This window comes from Rousettus aegyptiacus, unplaced genomic scaffold (assembly GCF_014176215.1).
Source record: "Rousettus aegyptiacus isolate mRouAeg1 unplaced genomic scaffold, mRouAeg1.p scaffold_m13_p_10, whole genome shotgun sequence".
Classification (NCBI taxonomy): Eukaryota; Metazoa; Chordata; class Mammalia; order Chiroptera; family Pteropodidae; genus Rousettus; species Rousettus aegyptiacus.
Window position 1 is genome coordinate 32,986,100 of NW_023416285.1, and position 15,991 is coordinate 33,002,090.

The 15,991-nt window shown below is 33.7% G+C and overlaps 1 protein-coding gene across 1 annotated transcript in view; it reads left to right on the forward strand.

The window, feature by feature from the left end:
- STPG2 (sperm tail PG-rich repeat containing 2) overlaps positions 1-15,991 on the forward strand; it is a 250,177-nt gene that overhangs the window by 71,354 nt on the left and 162,832 nt on the right. The window contains exons 7-8 of the mRNA XM_036227683.1: positions 6,989-7,096; positions 10,996-11,155. Of these exons, the coding sequence (XP_036083576.1) occupies positions 6,989-7,096; positions 10,996-11,155 (268 nt within the window). The remainder of the gene's footprint in view (positions 1-6,988; positions 7,097-10,995; positions 11,156-15,991) is intronic.

The window sequence follows — 15,991 nt, forward strand, 5'->3', positions numbered from 1 at the left end:
GAATTACTACTATCATGACTCTTAGACTTTGATGGTACCAGTATTATATTTTCTGCTACATTCCTAGCTTCATGAAATTCTTTATATTTTGTAGTTTTTGTGGAAAAGGACAGAGGGCTTCTGATTGAACAAGGTGGATTGGACCATACTTATATCTTAGCATCCTGTCTTTGTTAGTTTCCCAAGGCTCCCATAATCACTATAGGCTGGGCGGCTTAAACAAAAGAAATTTATTTTCTCATGGTTCTGGAGGTTAGAAGTCTGAGATCAAGATGTTGGCAGTTATTTCTTCTAAGCCCTCTCTGCTTCACTTGTAAATGGCTGTCTTATTCCCATATCTTTACATGGTCTTTTCTCTGTGCATGATCATGTCTGTGACCAAATTTCCTCTTCTGATAAAGACACTAGTCATAGTGGATCAGGGCCCACCCTAAAGACTTCATTTTAATTTAATTACACCTTTAAAGACCTTATCTCCAGATACAGTTACATTCTGAAATATTGGGGCTTAGGACTTTAACATATGAATTTTGGAGGGACACAGTTCAGCCCATAACACTCCCAAAGCCTCACTAAATTAATAAGTGAAAGAATAAAAAGGTAAAATACAATAAACACAAAAAGATTGGGGAAGAGGAGATGATAATTGATAAAAGAGTTTCAGTTTTCAAAGATGGAAACCTGATGGCAAATGGTAAATGGTAAATGTAAAAGCTGATAGGTAAAGTTAAATGGTAGAATGGATGAAATTGTTCAGGGGGCGATGCCAAAGAGAAAGCCAGTTCACATAACAGTATCTTTGAAAAGTCCAGGAATATCAATTTGAAAGGAGGCAGGTGGGACTGATAACATCAGGATTGGTGATGATCTGGATAAGAAACATAATCTTTTCCAGTGAGGCAACTTTCTCATCCCTACTGTAGGAGAAGATGTGAGATCTGTTGGTATCTTACTTGGGAACTTGGGGACACTGATAGAGAAGAAAGGGGTGAGATGATGTCACAAAAATGGAGGGTATTTCTAGATATCAGATTGGAGTTTCTAACTACCACTTACCACTAAAAAGGATCAGAGCTCCTTAGAGAAATGGCTAGTTCTGGGTCTGGAGCAGGAATTGTATGTGATGAGCTTGAAACATCTTGTCATACCCGAGAGCAAGGAAGCTATAAAAGTCTATTAGAGTCATGTCTAAAGGACTCAGATGGTCATGCAAATAAGTTTCACTGACCAAAGATGGGATAATTTCAGCATCAGTGATCAGTACAACTCCAATATTTTTAAAACTATGAGTTTAAAATTAGAATTCAAAAAACTTATTTGTTAGTGGTGTAAGATGCTAAAGTCCAACTTGGTACTTTGAAACTGGTAAATTAGAGGGGGGATAAAACCAAGCATTTATCTTTCTTTTCCTATATGACTATACGCTAGGGTAACTAAATAGTCAATGAAGGAAATGTCTTTTTTATAAAAGTATTTCAGCCAATAAATGGGAAAGAATTGTGGAATTATAATATCATCATTTTGGAACCCATAACAAATTACTAGATCTAGTTAGTAATCGTCTGTAGTGGCTAACATTGTAGAATGGGAGAGAATCAGTTTTTATATGTGCCTCCTGGTAGAAGTTCACAACACCGCCTATGAAATAATCTTACCAAAAAAAGAAAATTGAATTAGAATATGATTAAGCTTGTATATTAAACTGCCAGTTTATAGGAAGTATGAGGGACAGGAAACACATAGATATTCAATTGAAAAAGGAAAAACTATGGGAAACTCAAAAAATTGGACAAAAAACTTAGTTTCTTCATCAAATAAATTGAAAGGGAAAAAAAAGTAATGGAGAAGAAACCTATAGCTACAAGAGACTTAAAAACATATTAACCATTTATAAGTCTGAACTTTTAATTGTGTTCAGATTAAAACATACAAATATATAATTATATATTTCTATACACATCATAACATACACAATTTATGAGGTAGTCATAAAAATTTGAACTCAATAATTAAGGAATCAAATCATTATTGATTTTTTTAAGATAGAAAAATGTTTTGTGGTATGTTCCTTATTTTCGAGAGGTACATTCTGACATATTTATTGATGAAATTACATGAGATCTTGGACTTGCCTCATACATCTTTGGAGTGATAATTGGGTAAATTGGTTGAATTAGGAAACAAATTTGGATATGAGTTGAAGATGATTGATTCTAGGTGATGGGTATATGTGAATTTCTTATACTATTCTTTGTGTGTGTGTGTTTAATTTTTTCATTAAAAGTAAATGGAGAGTTTAAATGAAAGTTTATATACAGAATGAGGAGAGAATTCCAGGCACCTTTCCCACTCACTAAATTGTAAACAAGGCTTGAGAAAAGACTAACATTTGAGGGTCTGCTAATACAAAGTTGAGTTGTGACTCCATCACAGCATAAAAAGTCCAATAGGTTTTAAGTCACACCCTACCTGAAACTCTAGACAGCAGTGACAGTTTTAGAAACAATGGAAAGTTATAGCACTGGAAAGCCGAGCACTGTGATTTAGGCCTCAATACCGATTGTACATTAGAAGCAGCCAGGAAGCCTTAAATTAAGAAAAATTGATAATGCCTGAACCTCATTTCCATAGGCTTTAATTTGAATGAGGTGGAATGAAGCACAGTTATTTTAAAAGATTCCCCAGATGATTCTCTTGTGCAGCTTAATTTGAGAACCATTAATCTAGTGTGAGCTTCTCAAAAGCAGAGCCCATGCTTTGATTACCCTATACCAGTGCTTTGCACATAGTAAGCTGTAAGTATTTTTAATGAAAGTAATGATCATCACTGCAAGTGATGGTGACTGAAAATTAAAGGAGTAAAGGTGAAACTGTATCACTTTCTCCACTCCCCCTAATCTCTGCTGATCAAATTCCTTCCTCTAAATACCATCTAATCAAATGGTATTATAATTGTACCCCAGTTTTTAAGGAAAGAAGCTCATTTTTATTAGGCTGTGCATGAAAAGATGCCATTAACAACCTGTCTTAATAATCTTTAACCTGTTTCCAAGGCAGAATTCTCTCTAGATCTGGGCCTTCTTCCTTAGGATGGGCTTAGGATGGGTGTGGCTAGTCAAAGAAGCTGGAGTAGTGACCCCTGTTAGGCTGAGTTCTCCGTGGTGCATGAGAATTATTGTGAGGCTTCTTAAAAATATGGATTCCTGGACCCAACAGGATTCGATTCATTAGATCTCAAATGAGACACTAGGGCACTATGTATTTAATAGGTTGATATTAATGCAGGTGGTCTGTTGATCACAGTTTGAAAAAGCAGAATAAGCATCACAACATTTTCAGCCTGTGCCTAGGGTTTGGTCTTCTCAAAGTCTTTTTTGCCTTCTTTATATTGTTGTAAATGGAGACCTGTCCTTCAGTGGTCAACGTCGCACAATCCTATTTTGGAGCTTATTTTAAATTTGCCTATTAAATCCTAAGCATAATTTTTAGAATTAAGGGCCTAATCTTATCATTTTATAAAAGCAAAGTTCAATAACATTAGAAACTTTGTGAAAAAATAGGAGAAAAGGAAAAGGAAATATTCATTAAAAGGGTTAATATTTCTGCTTTTATAACAAGAAGTTTCTTGAGACTAAGTATATTCATTTATCTCTATTCACACTTAATTTTTCTCCTATAATCTCTTAGTAATGACCACTTATGAAACTGTTGAAAATAGGAGGAAAGTAAACCCAGTATGTCAGTAACTGATTATTTTTTGCCATTCCTGCCTGTTTAAAGAGAAGATTGATATAGCATATTTGTAACATTCAAGAAAACAGATTAATGTTGTGTGTTTGAAATTCTGTTCTCTGTATTTATATATTTTATACATATTTCATAGGTTTATATAAACATGAAATTATGCAGAAGTTCTTTTTCTTCAAAAGTTACTGCGAGTTCATAGATGAAAATAATCTTACACGCCCTAGCCAAAGTGCATCTTTTCTATCAGCCATCAAATAATGGCATGGGTTGGTTCATTTGAAACCAGATAACATGGTCCTTTGCATAAATTTTTAGAATCTAAGGTATTTATAAAAAGAGATACTTCTGTATTAGACTTTATCCTAAAGGACTTTTTAAAAATTATTATTTAACATGTGGGCTTTGAGAAATGACTAATACTCATATTTGGAGCTACATTGTTTCCCAGAGGAACATATCTCCAAATTCATTTTATGATCAGTGAAAATATAGGATTTAGTGCATGCATTTGTCTATTCATCCATTCTTCTGCAAAATATTTACTGAGTGCTAACTATGACCCAGGTACTTTTTATGCCCTAAAGATATAACAGTGAACAAAATAGAAAAATATAACGGCTTTAGAGCTTACAACATGAAAGAAAATCATATTTTGGATAGTAAAAAAATGGTTAGGTTAAAAAAGAGGTAGGAAAGGGGACAGTTGTTTGGGGGAGGCAATGAAATTTTAGATTTGGTTGGACTGGAAATGGCACATTGAGAAGGGGACATTGAGAAAGTGACATGATCGAAATGAAGGAGTGAGCCCTTTGCGCTATCTAGGAGAACATTCCAAGCTAAGAAAATGGCAAGTGGAAAGATCCTGAGGTGAATACATGACAAATCTTCTTGAGAACACAGCGAATGGAATGGAGAGAGTAGTAAAAGATGAGGTTAAAGTGATTATAGAGTCCGGGAGTGAAATTCATCATATTAAGGACCTTGAATTTTGCTTGAAGTGAAATTGGAAACAATTGGATGGGTTTGAGAAGGCAAATGGTGCAATCTAATTTGGGGTCTTAACTGGATTCATCACTAGCTGCTGTGTGGAAAGTAGACTGAAGGTGAACGAGGGAAGCAGGGGGGAAGTTAGGGAGACTTCACAGTAATCTAGGTAAGAGGTGGGTCAGAGTGGCCTTTGTGGAGGTGGAAAGAAATGGTTGAATTTGGACATGTTTTGGTGTTAGAGATGACAGGATTTGCTGATAGGATTTCATTATACATCCAAGCTATAAGCTCTTTAATTCACAAATAAAAGAATAATTCTTTCAAATATAGAAAAGTAGAAGAATGTATAAAGTAGAAGATTTAAATCTAACATTTTTATATTATAAAAAGTAATTTTTCAAAGTAATTAAAATATTTGATGATGAATAAATAGTACTTCTTGATATATATTTTAATTGTATTACTAAGATAAAAACTCAATCCCAGTGTTTGCTGAATTAATTTTTATCTATGGTAAAGCATCTAGTTAAAGCTTAATGTCTTACATCTTGTAACATTCATAGTTAAAATATTCTGAAGTTTATTTTATTTTTTAAAATGAATTTACTTTTGCGGTGACATTGATTAAATGGAATCTGATAAGTTTCAGCTGTATATTTTAACAGTTAAGTCATATGTGTATTTACATTGTGTGATCACTTCCCATAGTTAAATTTCTTTTTGTCATCACATATTTGACCCCTTTTATCCTGTCTACCTGTCCCTTCCTCCCTCCCTGCTCCCCTCTAGTAACCACTGGTCTATTGTCCATGACCATGAGTCTCTGTTTGTTTGTCCTGTTCATTTGTTGCTTTTTGGTTTATATCCCACATATAAGTGATATCATGTGATTTTCAACTTTTTCTGTCTGGCTTATTTTACTTAGCATGATTATCTCGAGTTCCTTCCATGTTGTCACAAATGGCAGTATTTCATCCCTTCTAATGGCTGAGTAATATATCATTGTATATAAGTACCACAGCTTCTTTAGCCAATCATCTATTGTAGGACACTTTGGTTGCTTCCATGTCCTGGCTATTGTGAATAATGCTGCTATGAACATCGGTGTGCAAATATCTTTTTGGATATGGGTTTTTAAGTCTTTAGGGTAAATACCCAGTAGAGGGATTGCTGGATCATATGGTAGATCAATTCTTAGTTTTTTCCATAGTAGCTGTACCAATTTGCAATCCCACCAGCAGTGTATAAGGGTTCTTTTTCTCTGCATCTTCTCCAACATTTGTTATTACTTGTCCTGTTGATTATAGCCATTCTAACAATTATGGTGGTTTTGATTTGCATTTCCCTAATAGCTGGCTATGTTGAACATCTTTTCATATATTTATATGTCCTCTATGGAGAAGTGTTTGTTCAGGTCCTTTGTCCATTTTTTGTTTGGATTGTTTGTTTTTTTGTTGTTATTAAGTCATATGAGTTCTTTGTATGTTTTTGATATTAGGCCCTTATCAGAGGCATTGCTTGCAAATATAAATACGTTCAGATGGTTGTCTCTTTACCTTGTTGATGGTTTCTTTTGTTGAGCAGAAATTTTTTGGTTTGATGTAGTCCCATTATTTTATTTTTGCTTTTGCTTTCCTTGCCTCTGAGGTCAAATTCATAAAATCCTCTCTAAGTTCAAGGTCCCTGAGTTTCATTCCTATGTTTTCTTCTATGCATTTTATTGTTTCAGATCTTATATTCAGGCCCTTAATCCATTTTGAGTTAATTTTGGAGTGTGGTGATAGACAACAGTCTAATTTCATTCTGAAGTTTATTTTTGGAAATGGAGAAGTCTATTGATTAATGCAAATTTGAAAGACAGTAAAATTTTTTCTTAGAGAAGAGTTGGTCATATAATTTTAAATGGAAGAAATATAGAAGCCTCTATTATTCACTGTAATGTTTAATCATGTGAAGAGCCAGATAATTTTTTTCTGAACTCTGTCAGTAGAGGGCAGCAAAGTTTCAAGTAGTATGTTTTCAGCTTCCTGGGAAAGCTCTCTCTGATAAGGAAAATTTCCTCTTTTTTTTTTTTTGGTTGCTCTTAAAAGTTTGTTCTGGTTTGCCTTTTAATGAAGTGCTTTGGTAATATCATATAGGAATTCACTTAAAAACCCTGCAGCTTTGGTTCAGATATTTAGCCAATCGTTCCCTTAGGTGCTATAAATGCTTTCTTAATGAGAACATGTATTTTTTTCTTTTTGTAATGGTTTAGGGAATACCGGGGCCTGGAAAATATGACATTAAAAGTCAATTTCAGAAGACTGAAAGTGTGACACCAAATGTAAATGATGCATCACCTGCTTTTCTTTCTCAATCCCAGGTAATGGTCTATAGTAATTTTCATAAATAGAGTATAATAGGTATAATGTGCATCCAGCAACAAATTCAATGATGTTCAGGGAGATTATGAAAAGGAAAGTGATATTTAAGCAAATTGGAAACAGATATGGCCTGGGCAAATTATATTGCCAAAAAATGTGGGTAAAATGAAATGAGATAAGATTATAATATTAACACTATTATGCAAAAATAAATATTAGAATTGAACATTTATTATGCAGAATATTAAACATTTTCTATTATGCAGATTTGCATATGTGAAAGTTCAGCTTAGCTTATAAGAAATTTTAGTCTGCATTTTTAAGTATACTTTGCTAATGAATGTGTAGAAGGTTAATGTGTAGTCTATGAGGATGAGCATTTCTCTCAGAGAAGGTTCTGAAGGCTCTTTGTAGAGCCAGACTGTAGGTCATATCTACAACTGCCACTGGGGCTTTATTAGTAATTCTGGAGTCTATTTCACAGTAATCATTTTCAAGTATATGCTAAAGAGACTTGAAGGATTCTAAGACATTTCTAATTCAAGAATATTATTAGACTAGCAAACCTTTATAATGTGCCAGCCTCCAGATCAAAACAGTTGCAATATTTATACAATTATACTATATACAGTGCTAGTTATGTTATTTAACTTAGAAAGGTTATTAACTGATGACTACAGGTGACTACTTTGGTTTTATTGTACTTAAGAGGCACCTCCTTGGAGACAAGTAGATAGATTGCTGGTATATTTTGGAGATATAATTGACATGACTTTTTAATGGGTTAGATGTGGTGAAGGACTTAGGAAGAATCAAGAATGAATACCAGGTTTCTACCTTGGGCAACTTGATAATACTTAGGGTACTACACAAAATGAATGTGTGGAAGTAGGATGTTGTGCATGTGCATCCCCTTGATTTTTTAAAAATATAATTTTATAGCTGAAACTTTCAGTTTTTATGCTATTTCTGTTCATTTGATATGTAGTTCTAATTTAATATCACTTGGCATCAATTATAATATTTTAAATATATTTGCAGAAATGGAATAGAGTATGATATCAATTTGGTTTAAGGGAATGACAGAGAAGAATAATCATTCTGGGATGAAAGAAATGGAAGAGTTAAAACCAACAGGAGTGCCTGCTAGGGGTAGTATTAGTGTTCACTTGAATATGAACAGATACTTATAACTGATTTAAAAAAAGCAATAAGGAGATTAACAAGGTAAACAACACAATTTTTGGTTTTTAATTTAAAGAAAGATTATGTTTTTGGAATACTTATTTTAGTTATTAATTTAAGGAATTGTCTGGTATTTAAATGCATTAAATTTACTTATGTCTTCAACTATTAATTTTTAAACATAAGATTTCCTTTATCACAATGCTCTTCCTCTTGCTATGTATTAGAAAAACCTGGGAAATTTTAATACCTTCTAATACTCAGGTGACTTCTTCCCTTCCTCCTAGAAAGGCCCAGGCATCAACATTTTTTGAACTTCTTAAGTAATTCTGTATGCATATGCAACCAGGGTTGAGTATTATAATTTTAAAAATATACTCAGCAGGTAAATAATAAAATAGTATTTAGGAGAAAAATTTAGAGAGTCCTTCATACTAGTTCCATTAGTAAATTGTTTTTTTTGGTAGTGTTAAGGTTTAACTACTGTATAAGATACAAAAGGGTATGTATAATATACTGTTTTGTGTAAGAAAGAAAGGAAAGTAAGAAACATAAACATAATTGCTTATCTTTATATAAACATATCAAGGATAAACCAGAAAACAGTGGAATTGGTTACCTATAAGGGATGGTTGGGAGATGCAGTGGAAACCCTGGTATACTATAGTTCATTTGTACTGGCTTGCAGGAGACCATTGTTAATTTTTCCATTTTGCATGTTGGTTGATGTTATGTTGGTATTTTGAAGTTAGCCACCGTGATGCTGTATTTATATCATGAACATTAACAAATGTTATAAGTTTAAACATTTTCCCCCTAGTGGCACAGCATCCATTGGAGGTGGAAGGGAAATGAGAGGGAGCAACACTTCTTTGAGTATACTTTAAAATATATATATTTGTCTTATAGAAGCATGCCAGTGTTCCATATATTCAAAAATAAAAATAAGAATGGAAAGTTTTTTTTTTTTAAAAAAACAACTCTAAAACAAAGCAAATGGAAACAAATGAACCAGTATATTCCAAATGTACACTCTTAACCACATTGAAGGGGAAAAGAAAGAAAAAAATAATCCAGGTACCAATAATAATTGACTCTATCAGTCTAGGATGGAGTGGAGTATAATGAGCACAAAAATTGCAAAGAAATTCTGAATTTTTTTAGTAGGTAGGTTTATTGTAATGGTTAGGTGAAGCAATCATGAAACTATTTTAGATGTATTATAGGGTTGAGGTAAAAAGTTGATATTATGAACCAGGGTTTTCACTGTGGAAGAAGGTACCTACAAATATGGATTAGGAGAGGTAAGAAAGAACTTTATGGAACAGATTAGAATTAAAGGTTTTGATGTGAACTCATTTTGAAAAATATATATATATATACACACACACATACATGTACGTATGTGATATATGTGCACATATATATGTACATGTGTCTAGTGTATGTGTACATGTAAATATCGATATAGATATATAGATATGTATTTGAGCTTTCTCTACTAAATGAGCCAAGAAACAAGAACTGTGCAGAGTAGATGGAAGATAAATCTGTAATATCTTGTTATGTCAGAAAGTTTAAAAGATCTCAAAAAAAAAGATGAGGGCATATCATAGGGATATATGAACCAACACGAAGGGCCCCCCACTGGAAAAAAAAGTTATTATAAGTAATTAAAACAGGCATTCATGAGACCATATAGGTAATAAATAGGTAGATAGATAAATAAATAAATAGAGGGAGAAGGGAGGGCTCTTGTTTTCAGAATGCCAAATGTGTACTGATGTTAGATTTGATCAAAATTAAAATCATTGAGGTCCAGAGGACATTATGGGCTTCTAGATATGGTTCTCTGAGAAAAGCATATCATCTATTTAGTATTCTGTCTGGAAATGAATGACCTGAATATAATAGGTAACATAAGAGAAACCCCAAATAAGGAAAGTTCTATTATACAAAAAAAAAAAAAAAAAAAAAAAAAAGGTTGCTATATTCTACCAAAGTCACAAACACAAAGGAAGGCTGTTAAAATGTTTCTGTATTAAAGGAGACAAAAAGTAATATCTGACTTTAGACTAGATTTGGCACTGGAGGGGAAAAATACAATAGAGGCATTATTAGACTGACAGTTTTAGAATATGAATTGTAGGTTAGATAAACATGATAAACATATTATTAATACATTTACTGATGTTGATAACTGTACTTCCGATATGTAGAAAATATTCTTGTTTTCAGTAAATGCACACCAAGATTTTTAGGTATTTAGGGATAAAGGATCATGACATGTGTAACTTTCCTTTAAATGTACGTGTATATAGACAGAGACAGAAAAAGGAAAAATACACAAACAGAGAGAAGGCCAAAACAGAGAGTGGGTGAAGTAATAGAGTAAGTGGCATAACCTATTAACAGTAGATGAATCTGGGCCATACGCTATCATCTAGAATCTCATATTGAGATAATTTCTTTCAAAGTCTATTTGTGTTAGTAAAGTATGTAATATATTGCTGTATTAATATGCAGATTATTTTACTAAAAGCTATATATTTTATGTTTTGATAAGTGCAAGATCTTAATTCATCTATATTTTCTTCACTTCGTTAAGAAATAAACTCCAGATGTTATATTATTAAGAAGACATTTTTTAACTCATGCAATGTAAAAATGTGCTAATAGTTTCTCATTGGCATATTTTTCTATTCTTCACTAGAGATTTGCACCTGTGAAATCAAGCACTCCAGCTCCTGGCACGTATAATGAATCTCGAACTGCTTTCCTATCTGTGAAGAAAACACCAACAGTGAGAATTATCCCATTTGGTCAAAGTGCTGCTAGGTTCAAACAGGTCTCCAAGACAGAGGAAATGCCAGGTTAGGAATTAATCCATGTATTACTACTTTGTAGCTTTATGTAACTTAGTGTGCTTAAGATGGATACACCAGAAGGTACAGTCTTTTTGTTGTTATTGTCCTATGGTTGGTGTTGTCATTTGGAGTGAACATTTTTTTTAAAAGCATTGACTATGTACAATAAACATAGATAAAAATAATATGCAATTTTGGTAAGATTTCAATTTAATATGTTACACATCTTAGTTATAATTTTCCATTATTTTTCTTTATTCAGTGAATTTCCTAATTTTCTCTTGGATAAACATATATAATATATCAACTATATGGTCACTGCTAATAATTTAACTTAGGATACTCAGTTTTGTTAAAATTTTATTTGGAGAAGCCCATCACATATTTTAGTATTCTCAGTTGGTGTTCTATTATACAGAGCTAAGAATGTAGCACCAAAATACCATATAATTGTGAATATATGGTTATCTGTTGCTGCCTAACAAAGTGGCTTTAAAAATACAAACTTTTCTATTACATATCATTATTTTATGAAATAGATGAAGGCAGAGCTCAGATAGTACTGTCATTCAGAGTGCATGGATAGATAGCTCCAGCATTGCTGCCCCATGATAGCTGGTCTTCAAACATAGTAGCTCAGGGTACCGCAAAACCTGGCAGGATGCTACAAGGATTTTTATGACCTGTCCTCAGAAATCCCAGGACATCACTTCTGCCACATTCTATTAGTCAATCAGCTCACCCAGGGCAGCGCATATTAAATGGAAGGACATGAAAATTCATGTCTCAGTGTCAGGGTTAGCAAAAATTTTGTGGCCATTTTTAATCTACTGTGGACTACCCTCTGGCCAGAAAATACTTATATTTTTCCTGCATGTCTTCTCAAGGCTTCCAAAGTCTCATGAAATTATGGTATAATCTTGAGATCCAGGATCTTGTTTATCGTTCAGGAATAGGTGCAGGGGAGGATTCTGAGGTGTGGTATTTCAGGTCAGCTTCTTGAGTATGACTCTTCTCTATTAGAAGAGCTGTGAACTAAAGGTACAAGTTATCTGCCCCACATATCTAACACACAGTGGTGGGACAATGATAGGATAATCATACTAGACACTCCTATTCAAAAAAGAGGGAAAACTGGAGGCCCATGGCAGTCACAGGGCTATAGCAATTCTGAAATCCAACCAGGCATATGTTGTCATTTTCTTAATTAAGACCCTGTTGGGCTACCTGGGACTGATTTTCTGTGGTCCTTTGTTCTATCTTTTGAGCTCTTGGTTTCATTCTTCAAATCATCTTTCTTTTTTATAAGAAATAGACTATATTTGCACCTGGAGCTTGCCCAGCCTGCTTCCTGCATATAGAAAATTGGGAGTCTATATGCCACTCTTTATTTTGTACTGTTGTTCTTTTCATTCCAACTTGGTATAATTCCTTACAAAAAGTTTGTAGGTTTCTTATGATATTAATCTATACTCAAATATACTGGAAAAAAGCCGCATTCACATGTACTTTTTAGTAAAACCCTTGTCTACTTTGAGCCACCTTTGTTGCTGCTGTTAAATTTTTAGGAGCACTATTGTCTCAGCCAAGAGGGTATTAGACATATGACTTTAAAATTCTTAGTGGTTCTTTTCTTTGAGAGATTCTATGAGGTACCATCTTAAATCTTTCTGAGGTCTTAGCAAAGGGTCTTAAAGCCAAACCGTGGATTTTGTCTTACCCTCAGGGTGTTTCTTGCACTGAGAGTTTTTTGCTATATGGAGAGACTGGGGATGAAAAACCTTTTACTTTTGTTGCAGCTGCCAGCCCCTGAAAAACACATGGACCACCAGAACTCAGTGAGTTATAGGGAACGCACTCTTTATTCAGTCAGCTGGATCTGCTAGGGGTATGCAGACCCCAAATTAAGCAGCTCTGAAATGTAGAGGTACAGGGTTTTTAAGCCCCAAATCCCATTGTTCACTCTGTTTAAACACAAAGGTCTATTTTTCTTCTATTCATTACCTGTTGACCCACAGGTTGGGTATGCAAGTGGGGGTACAGAAGCAGAAAGCTTATTGTTAGAATGTTATGTTCCTATGGGCGATAGGCTATGTTCCCATGGCGATAGCCATGTTCCCACGGGCAATAAGCCAAGCAGTAATTTCCTGCAAGTAATAAATTTCTAGCAGTCGTTTTTCAGCCCCAAAAATCTTGATTTCTTTTTATTTTCTGTAAGTTTTGTTAGAAAACAATAGTTTTAGTTCATCTCTTTCTATCCTTACCTTTGCACACATAGCTAAAAGCAACTAGTTGGCACTTTTGATATTCAGCCTCGAAATTTCCTTAACTAGAATCCACTAATGTATTAGGTATTTTCTTCATTGTCCCAAGCATTAGTTTTGTTAAAATTTCTGCCATTATATAATGCAAATTATCTTTTCTCTGAACTTCAGTGCCATTTTTATCACTGTCCCTTAAGTCACCATCAACTGTTTCCTCAAGACTCTTTTTCTAAGTCTTGAGGTTGTTTTAGCTTCTGACCCATTGTCTGATCCCCAACCATTTCTACAAATACTGGTATGGTAATTTGTTATGGTGATATTGTATTCCTGGTACAAAATTATTTATTACTCATGCTATTGAGAGATTAAGTCTTATTCTTTACCTATTCAATCTTGGCTAGCCTGGTGGCTTTCTTGACCAACAACATGTAGTGAAAGTGATATTCTAGCACTTCTTAGGTCATGAGCTTTACAGCATAAACCTGGACCTGTTGAAATACTCAGTCTCGGAGGTCTGCACCTCTATGTAGAAGTATGACTATTTTAAGAGTGTCATTCTGTAGAGGTCATGTATAAATACTTGACACCATTCCAGCTGAGCATATCTCAGTAGGTTTCTTATGAATCTGAAATCCAAATTATTTCCAAATGTGAATTTATCAAGTGACCTAATTGCCTTATGATTTGGTCTAGTTTTCAATTTAATGGTCCATTGTATGACAAATAAAGTATTGTAAATTCTCCAAAGGTTAGTTTATTTGTAAAGGATAAAATGAAATTATGATGACCTCTAAAATCTAATTCTGAATCTTACATATTTTAAGGAATAGTGAGAATGGCCTTCATGGAATTCTGTTTTTTTATTTTCCATGTAGATATTAGAATGCAATAATGGACCTATCAATCAGAGTAAGATAGAAGGCACCCCTAAATTGTCTAACTTTGGGGTTCCTGGGAATTTCTACACTTAATTGCTGGAAAATGAATATGAAAAACCTCTAATGTGAGTAAATTATATGATTAGAATGGCTTTTTGAATCAGAAGCTTACTAAGGTGGTACTCGAGATGTACATGCCTTGAGGGCCCTATATTTAAGTACTCAAGCTTACTTGTAATGTATTATGTTATCCTGTCATGCAGAAGAGAGACAGATCTGAAGTATTTATTTCTTAAGTATTGAAAATAGTTTTCATTACACTTTCCATTTACTTTTTTCCTAAACATTACCTGTGGAGTAATGTTGAAAGATGGCAGGAATAAAACTTATTAGATTTAGATTTTTTGAGAGTTAGAACGACATAATTTTTGGTAGAGACTTTAGGGGAATGAAATTTAGAACTGGAATAATTAAAAATATTTAAATAGAGTTCATGGACAGCTTCCTTGAGAAAAACCTTATATATACCAGGAGTACAGAGGATTTGACTATATAGAATGATTTGGTCACTTTTAATCCAGAAGGAACCTAAAGTATCATCAAACCTTGAGCTACTCAAAGTGCCCACTTGTCAACTATTTCTTGCCTATAATGAGAAAGGAAATGGCACTAGAATGTAAATCAATAATCTTTCTTAAGGAAAAAAGAATAGTTACAAAATGCTAAGTAAAATAAGAAATTTACATTTAGTCGTAAGCTCCTTTTCTTGTTAATTGTTCTTGGACAGCCAGCAATCTACAGACCACATTTTGAGTAGCACTGATCTAACCAGTTCTCATTACCATCAGAAGAGGAACTCGAAGCCCAGAAAAACGAAAGAAATTCAAGTGATGTTTCATACCTATTTAGCTGCAGAGCTAATTTTGTAGATTCCAGATAACATGAGTATAACCAAGTCAAGTATTTTTTTTTAAGTATATCATACTGCATTTTATGGATATTGCTGCTCACTGTAACTGATTTTTTAAAAAATCCTGAATTATAAAACATATACAATTATGCGTTTTTGATCCATGTTTGGGAATCCATGTATGCAGAAGGCTGACTTAGGTTATATACAGATTTTCAACTGTGTGAGGGTCAGTGCCCTTAATTCTTGCATTGTTCAAGAGTTAACTGTATTTGTTTCAAATATTTGAATGTATCGATATGCCATTTTTCAATGGCATAAAAAGTTGTTTATTTTATTTTGAATGAAAAAACAGAATATTATTCATTCAGATTGCCACTATAGGAAATATTCCTGGTTATAAATATGCACTAAAAGATAAAAGGCAAAAATTAAAATAACTGCTGTGGTAGGAAGATGGGGTGATAGTTGATTTTGTTTTTTCCAAATCAATTTTTAATGTTGCTGTATCAGCTTTTCAATATCTTTTTTGCATCAATAATTCCCTTCTTTCCTTCTCCCTCCTCCCTCTCTCCCTCCCTCTTCTTCCTTCCTTCCTTCCTTCCTTCCTTCCTTCCTTCCTTCCTTCCTTCCTTCCTTCCTTCCTTCCTTCCTTCCTTCCTTCCCTTCTCTCTTTCTCTCTTTCTCTCTCTTTCTCTCTCTCTCTTTCTCTCTTTCTCTCTCTCTCTTTCTCTCTCTCTTTCTCTCTTTCTCTCTCTCTTTCTTTCTCTCTCTCTCTCTTCTTTCTTTC